General features: G+C 34.0%; 1 protein-coding gene across 1 annotated transcript in view; it reads left to right on the top strand.

Annotated features, from left to right (window-relative positions):
* Nucleotides 1-8638, top strand: part of SLC30A9 (solute carrier family 30 (zinc transporter), member 9) — a gene marked incomplete at its 5' end in the record, with an annotated part of 35041 nt that extends 26403 nt beyond the window's left edge. The window contains 3 exons of the mRNA XM_010078727.1: nt 3761-3890; nt 6069-6182; nt 7657-8638. Coding sequence (XP_010077029.1) covers nt 3761-3890; nt 6069-6182; nt 7657-7701 — 289 coding nt within the window. The remainder of the gene's footprint in view (nt 1-3760; nt 3891-6068; nt 6183-7656) is intronic.
* Between the last annotated feature and the right edge of the window lie 274 nt (nt 8639-8912).

The following is an 8912-nucleotide window of genomic DNA, read 5'->3' as shown; positions in this document are numbered from 1 at the left end:
CACCAACTGTAAAAGAAGAAGCTTCTGAGTGCTGGTCGTCTTCTACAGCTGTGACTAATATTTGCTCTTTTTATTTAAACCTTTCAGGGTCTTCAGCTATCAAACTGTACCTGAGTTCTCAATGCAATCCTTTTTGCGGTTGCTGCTTCCAGGAAGGGTCCTTCCTGGTTCTTTCAGGGAGGGTTTGCAATCTTTGTTTTCAAATGTGTTCTGACAAATATGAAGGAGATATATCTTCTGAAGAAAATGAAATTATTCCTTAGTATTTTAGATCCAAATTGAGCACAGGATCCAGAGGTCCTGATTCCTCTTCCTCCATCACTACCACGACAACTACTTAACTTACTATTCCAGCAGCAGCTTGTTTGAACACCATATTCCACTGCTAATTATAAAGTATTTGATTTATCAGACAATACTAACTGCTGTACTACTAAAATAAATCTCTGTGTTGTTGATCTTTTTTTCGGCTAAATATTGAATTTTTTTGTGGGGTTGTTTGACAAGACTTACATTCCCTAAAAGCTTAATGCGTGGAATTAATCCTCTTACTATATTATTTTTTTCCCCACCTTTTCCCACTATTTTTCCTTGGGTTGTCAGGTGAGGTTAAATTGATTGCCTCATTTGCTGTTCTTAAATTTTGACACAATGTTGTTAATCTTATCTTTTTTTTTCTTTAATTATCAATATTGCAGGATGAAAAATTAATTGTTCTTCAGTTTTCATAGTTCTTCTTACTCTTGAATGCAGGTTATGGAGCTTGCTGAATTAAAAGCTTTTTTTTCCTTTTAAATATCCAGTATGCTTCCCTGCTACTAATAGATATATGCTTTGTTGTACTAATATACTGTTGTGCTTTTTTAGATCAAGAAAACAATGCTTATTGCTTTGTATCATTAGTAACAATTTACCATTTTCATCTAGTAGCGGCCTTGTTTGCAGGTTATCCTTTGTTTCTGCTATACTTAAAAAACGTTGGCATGTATCACACACAATGTCTTTTTTTAATGCTCATCCTGTCAGTTTGCTGGACTTAATAATTTATTTTTTAGGCTGTGGCTTTTTTTTCCCCTTTATTTCAATTTTGCTCAGTAATTTCAAGTTGTAGCACTTAGTTCATTTGCAGTGCAGAATGGGCTTTCAATCAGAGTTGCTCTCAGCTGGAAAATTACTTGATTTTATATTTTGCTACACAAACATTCCATTTTTAACTCTCATTCACACCTTCGGTGCCTAAATCTTTCTAGTGTTCGTCTTAACTGAAGTGTAGGAGATTAGGCTTTTAGAACAGTGAAGTAAAAGATATGATGTGGTACAGCCTGTCCTGATTCTGTTCTTATGGAATGAAATCACATATCCCTACGCATAAACTCTTCTTTGTGACAGTGGTCTTTAATTTTTACTTCATTGTAACAGCTAGTGGGTAATTGTGCTGCTGTTGTGCTGGAAAATCTGTCATTCTGGTTTAGAGAAGGGGATGGGGAAAGTATTACAACTGATGGCTCAAAACCAATAACTTGACATAATCTGGCAGATTTTTCTTTAATGTGAAGCTTGCTCTTTTCCCTAGTTCTAATTGGTGGTGTCTACTAGCCATGCAGAAGCTTCCATAAGCAAGTTTTGTAACTTAGTTTTAGCATGAACATCCGTATTTTTTAATTATCAGTGATTTTTCTCTTCCTGACTCACTGTCTTATCTTTCTGGGACAGATTATAAGCAGTAAGGTAGACTTTTTTTCCTTCACACTTACAGAATATGCATCATTCCACTGAATTTTATCAGGTTACTGCTTAATGAGAATCTCAAATATCTCTTGTTATCTTCTCGCTTAGCTCTGATAGGTGCTTGATGTATCTTCAGTGTTTTTGAATCACATGGATTCAAATTCTCTTCACTAACCCTCACTGAACCATATCCGTTATCTCAAATACCCTCTTGTGTGAGGAGGTAGTTAGATGGCACTTAGGTTACTCTGGTTAATAATGTTTTGATTTGGTAGCTTCCCACAGAATAGCTGTGTAAATTTGATTGGAGCTGGGAATTATTTATTGCTACCAGTGAGCTGATAGTAATCTGCTTAAATGTTTACTAACATGTATTTTTTTGGTGTCTCTATATTTAATTCATGTTCTATTTCTTTTTTGATGTGCTTAACACTAACCCTCCTCCACCCTGAGTATTACAAGAAATATTCCATAAACATTTCCTGTTACTGTTCATCTTAAATTTTTGCCTCCTGTTCTTTTTAGGATGTTCCCCCTAGCAGGCTGCTTCTGAAGTATATGCCTTCTGCTTCTTGCACCCCCTGTGAACTTAGTTTTAGTTTATAAACATTCAGATAAGAAGAAACATTTCTAGTTGGGAAGAGTAAATTTGCTTCAGACATGCTAATTTTAAAGATGGTGTGAAATTGCACAACTTAGTAAAATGAATGTGAAAAGAAGTTTAGTACTTTCCATCAAATGAGCTTTATTGCTGAATCTAAATGTTGTGTTAGAATTTTTTAAAAATTGTCAAGACTGCATTTTTCTGTTAATAAAACCAAAGTATTTGGAATATTTTATAGCTGACCTCAGATATATGTTTTGGTATTTTGCCTTAGAAATGTCAGAATAAAGAATTTTAAAAATTTGAAACTTCTTTGAGATTTATGTCCTATATTTTAGTCTTCAATTTTTTTCCTGGCCTTGGTGGAATACTGTGGAAACTTATTCTGCAGTGGCAATTTTAAATTCTGCTTGGCTTTAAAGATAAGCTAAGTTTGTGTTAATCTAATTACCAAAAAAAAAAAAGAGTATTATGTTGTTTTATATTTATTCCACTGTTGAAATGCAACACAGTATGTGTAGGTCCTAACTTTGCTTTGTATCTTATTATCCCTGAAGAAGAGGGCTTTTTATCCATAACCTGTATTCATACATCATGGAGTTTGTCTAACAAACTGCAGCAAAGCTGCACTATAGAAAAACAGAAGTCTTAAATGTCCAAAGTATAAATATATTGCAACATTCATGTTCTAGCATCTGTTAGAAACCTTTAAATAAATACACATTTTTCACCATTTATAGACAGCTACATTGTGATTAGTCAGGATCAATAATTCAGTACAGTCAAAAATGAGTTTCAAACACAGTATCCGTAACTTTTTCTTGTATCTATTGTAACTTTGAATAGACAAGTCTCCAAAAGGTCATGCCTTCACAAATGTAGTTATCTAGGAAAGGGCACTTCCATAATTCCAATGCGTGCTTTCAGTAGTTGGCAATGGGTTATTCTTTACCTCAGATTTGAGGGTACTTAAAGATTTTTAAATAGTTGCATCTGTGTGTATATGCACAAAAACTTCTGTGCAGTAGTATTCAAATAAGTTGAATTTAAAAGCTTAACTTGGAATAGAGAAGTTTTCATTTGTGTGTGGGATGGCTTTTTTTTTAACAATTTAACTAAACAATTAGTTTAGTTCTAAATCTGCAGTGCTTCTTGTAGTTTGTCTTTTGTTGTAGCAAGCCCTTTATAGTTGTGGGATGCTTGTGTTGGTGTAGCAGATACCTGTGGAAGTGGTATAACTGGTTAAATATAAGTCAGTATTTAATGGAAGTGTGTAGTAACAAAATGAGGATATGTTAGTCACAGGCAATGGCCTTTTAAACTTACATGATCATTTTACTGTGATGATATTGTTAACATCAGAAGTCAAACTAGCTAGTTGTTTGTTTTATGTTGTTCTACATTTTCTTTAAAAATTATGTGTTTCAGAGCAATTCATGATGTTAAAGCCACAGACATGGGAATGAGCAAAGTGAGATTCAAAGCAGAAGTAGACTTTGATGGACGGGTTGTTACTCGTTCGTACCTGGAAAAGCAAGACATTGAACAGCTGCTACAAGTATGTTTAAAAAAATGATTTTGTAACTTCCAGTATTTACTTTCCAATTTCAAGTTTGTCTAAACCCAAGATTTTCAAGTAGTTGAGAGGTATTCCGCTTCTTCATTTTGAAGGATTGCAGATGTTCTTGTGTTAGTGTGTTAAATATCTGTACACAGAATTATATTATGTGCTTCTGAAATCGAGCCGCTTCTGGGTTGAGTAGGACTTGGGTAGGCGGAGGGCAGATTTTTTTTTTATTCAATTTTTTGTTAGAAAATGCAGATTTGTCCAAAATAATTTTGATGGGAACATACGTCTTCCAATAACTTTTTATTGAATTAACAAGATCTCTAGTTAAAACTGGAAGCCTGTCACCTGATAATAAGCATCTGTTTTGGCAGAGCTATTCGCCTTGGTGCTGAAGATGCAGTGTTATGGTTTACAGATCCTGCCATTCAGACTAGGCTTGAAAATGGATTGCTTGCATCCCATGACTTAGCATTTTGACAGCATTTAATAATTAAACACCCTTAAGTAAGTGTCTATCTCTGATTTTACTGTAGTTCAGAGTAGCTTTTCTTAATCCCTCTCTGGCAAAGCTATGAAGTATGAAGAAAAGAATAATTTATCTAAATTGCAAAGAGTTTGAAATGGGCAGAATGTTTTGCTTGCTTACCTGTTTTCACCAGTAAATTGCTTATATACATTTGCTTATTTGCGTACAAGATTTCTTTCTTGCTACCCTTTCAAAATGAAAAGTAGGTCAGATGTCTGCATTTTATGTCTGTCCATTAAACACAACTTAGAAGTTGTATGAGTTTATGTTTAAATTACTGCAGTTTTTTTAAACCATTAGTGTCCCAGTTTTTAAGAAGTACTGCCCTTTAATGTAAAAATAATAATGTATGTTTATTATATAAGTGATCTGATTTTTGAGAGGAAGAGTGCTATCAGCTTTGTACAACTGAGGCATGGCAGGTTTGCTTGGTTTTGTATTGCCAAGTCTCAGTTGCTTTGCTGTTGCAGCTGTTTCGTACGCTACTTTCTTTTTCAGCCAGCCAAAGTCAAGGACAGACATAGTGCTTGCCTTTTGATCTATGGTTTTTCAAATAACTTGCTCATTCAACTAGCATTGTTACCAACATTACTCTTTCTAAAGTTGTGAAATATTTGTTGAAATGCTGTCATTCAGATTAGTCTTGTTTCTTTTTGTTGTTAGACTTGCCCGAATTGTAGTCATAGGTTATTGTGGTTGAGATACTTTTTAAGCTCACTTGATTACATTATTCTTCTTCAGTTTTAGGGTAAGTGTCTGGTTTTTTAAGTGGGCATTGATGTCATGTTGTAGTTGTATACACAAGAAGAATTATCTATTTAATAATTACTCTGTTATAATTTATTTGGCCTAAACATACTGCAGTTGTATTACCTAAACTGTGGCTGAGATACTACATGGCAAATGGCCTGGGGATACTTCTGTCCAACTTGGTTCTGGATGTGAGACCTCTAAGGAAAGCTCATGACAATGCTGTAATACCTGCTTTGGACCTTCTGACGTCTGTGTTTTTTTGGAGGGAGAAGCATATCATCCTCTCCTCCTTAACCTCCTTCCTTCAGTCTTGTATACTATGAGTCTCCTAGTCTGAGTTCTTATCAGCTGTCTCCAAGATTTTTGATGTTATGAAGAAGCCATATTTATAGCAGCATTCATGGTAATCCTTGTGGATTAGCAGATGAGTTAGTAATGTGATGCCCAGAGTAAGCATTGTAATGGAATAGCAAGAATGTATGAAAATGAGGAAAGAATACACAAGGGTACCCTGCTCTGCCTTGCTGTGAGCAAGGGATATCCTAGAAACTTCTAGAAAATGAATGACATTCTCTAAACTTACTTAGAAAATAAAGGAGGTAATCCATTAAAAACAAAAGAAGGTTTTATATGAAGTGCAAGTGGAATGGTAGGCCAGCTGTTTTCATTGAATAGATAATACTCCTGTGTGTCTTTGAGATATCAGAAAGGATGACATTTTGAAAGGAAATGGCAAAAGCTGAAAAGTGTGTGGTTTTTAGTTTTTTGTTTTTTTGTTTTTTCCCCCCCCCCCCCCCCCCCCCTTGAAATATGTCAGGACCCTCTATACTGTTATTACTTTCTTTTCTTTCCCTCATCTCAACCTCTTAAATTTTATTTCTTCCTAGGAAATTCAACAAGTGAAAACTCTTGAAGAATTAGAAGCCTTCATGCTTAAGCATGGTGAGAATATCATTGACACACTGGGAGCTGAAGTAGACAGACTTGAGAAGGACCTGAAGGTAAAATTTAGCTGCTTCTTGGGAGTGTTATTTTTTAAACAATATCACTGCTTCTACCTTTTAGGATTTTGTTTGTAAATATGGGAGAGGGGAAGAGGTTGATAATACTGTTTCAAATTTTCTTGCTATGGTATTAAGTAAGTTCTGACCAGCGGCAAACCCCTACTTTGCCATTGATCTGTTTGTTGTGTCTTTTGTTCCAATTTTATACCAAAGGATTTTCATTAAATGAGACCTGATTGTGCCTTTGTTACTGTATTCTTAGGATGACAGGTTATTTACAAGCTGTTGAATTCTATTTAGTTTGTAAATAAGCTAATTTTTTAAAAAAAAAAAACTCTGGTACTTAGCATTGCATTAAATATGATATCAGTGTGTGATGAGGGCTTTACTCAACATTTTTTGCTCTTGTTGAAACAGTGTAGTGTTTAATTCTTTCATAAACCTGACATAAGTTTCTTATAATTACTTTTTTTTTTTCATTCCAAGATGTAAATATCCTTTGGTTGATGCAACAAAAGATTGTTTCCATTTTTAATTTTATAATTAAAATCAATCGGCTATTAATCTTACAATTTCTGGCATGAATACAGATCTGTAAGTATACTAACTGCCAGACAGTTCTGTCATGTTTGCCTTTTCTAGTCATCAGGAGACACTGCTCAAGAACATGTCTGTCATTGCCTATTATTTTTGATACATATTGTAGTTTTATTTTTTATACCTAGAAGGGTGCTGTTTAAAAATAACAATATTATTTTTGAGTTTAATTGCATCAGCAGATCCAGTTCTTCATGGTTTTTGAGGAGCAGGGTCATGACTAATTATTTTGTAAACAGGAATACTGCTTTTGGTATAGGCAGGGATTTCAGTGATTATGTTGCTGTTTGAGTATGCTTTACTAAATATGCTAGTCAGATTCACATGCTGGATGACTTTGAAGTCAGTGACTTTCATTAAACCTCTCATGGATTATACAATCCATGTAATGATAATGTATTTTTACAGTATCAGAAAATGCATATTTCTTAATAGAAACAGTATTTTGAATCTTATAAATAGCTTCAGTGGTATGTAACAAATTATTTCATCAATCTTATCCATTATTTAGGAAAGTATCTATTAAACATATATATCACTTAAGTTTTATTTGGACAGTCTTCTTTAAAAACTCACTGCTTTTTTTTAAAATCAAAAGAGCTATTCATACTTTATGAAGCATAAGAACTAATTTATCTGTGATGTTGAAAAGTATTTGTCAAATAAAAAGATGACTTAGCCTTCAAAAAATTGCTTATAGTACGGGCAACGTTTGTTGAAGCTGTTCCTCATTTTAATATAGTCCCTATGTTACCAGAAAAAGGGAATTGTTGTCCAGTTGCCAACAGCATACCAGAAAGACATTATTTGTATCCATGTGCAAAAATGTGTTTGAATATTTTCTATAATTTTTTTTTTTAAAATTTTGTTTCAGCAACGAAATCCTGATGTTCGTCATGTGGATTTGGAGATACTATAGACTTGGCAGAAGAAATCTTCAGGTTGCCACCATTTTGTAAAGAAGTCATGTAAAGGGCTGAAAAGCTTCTGAAATTGCAGTGACCTCAGCACTACTCACTTACTTTTGCTGTAGGCTTCCGGAACTGTTAGCACTGCTTCTGTTTCTGGAAGAGCACTAGACTCGCAGACAAAAATTCCCATGGCAAAATCAATTTATAAAAAGCTACTTGGCTTAAATTCCACAGGAGAGTCTGTCAGAGTATATTTACTGCAATTCAGAACTTAAGACTTGAGGTTTAGTTAGGCAAATATAACTGCCTGAAAATAGACAACACAGTTTTTTCATTTATGTCTCTTTGCAGTCAGTTTGCACTTCTTTAGTTTCTTTCAAGATATCATTAAAGGTTCTTGGGAGATATTAAGATTAGCTAAGAAGAGTTTGTTCCAGTGGAACCTGTCAACCTTAAACTAATTGTAACATTTCAACTGTGTGATTGTTTCACAGTTTTTCTTTTCTATGAGATAAATTCTTTCAAACAGGCAATGGCCTTCTCAAAAGTACCATGACCTGGAAACCTGCTTTTTGCCACCGTTGTGATTACCAACCACACTTTAGAAAAATAAGGATTTTCTTCTCAGTGGAGTCAACTCTGTGGTTAGCCAGAGAATGTTAAGTTACTGTGAAGAAATTACTGTGTAGAGATTTCACTGAACTTCCTCTGTTTAAATTTTGTTCTTTTTTCTCTACTTTGACACTTGTTCTCTTATTTGTAAATATCTTCAGATGTAATATGGGAGATACTTACAGTAGTGCTTATTAAAAGTTACTTGGCATTTTTTGGCTTTTTATATTTTTAATAGGCTGTTTTGCCAGATATGGTCTTTGCTAGAAGGTGTAAGAGATATAGTTGGAAGTTACAATAGTAAAAAATGTAATAGAACTATTTATAATTAAACAGATGAATACATTGTATTTTTAATTTATTTACCTCTAGACGTTATCTGATATCTGAATTCTAAACCGTTTACTTTGTGTTTTTTTTTTTAAAGAATTGACCTTGCTTGTTTGGGAAAGTAAAGTAATTCTATCAGTGGTCCTCAGCAATCCTGAGATAAGTGCTTAGAGTTGATAACTTTGAAATGTGAAATTCTGGCACTGTATGTAATCAGTCTTAAGGTGTTCTGCAATAGACACTCAAGCCCAAGTGGTACTAGATTCTTTGAGACCCA

This window comes from Pterocles gutturalis, unplaced genomic scaffold, assembly GCF_000699245.1.
Source record: "Pterocles gutturalis isolate BGI_N339 unplaced genomic scaffold, ASM69924v1 scaffold6856, whole genome shotgun sequence".
In the NCBI taxonomy this organism is placed as follows: Eukaryota; Metazoa; Chordata; class Aves; order Pterocliformes; family Pteroclidae; genus Pterocles; species Pterocles gutturalis.
Note: the sequence above shows the minus strand (reverse complement) of the source record. Positions and strands in the feature narration are given on the sequence as shown.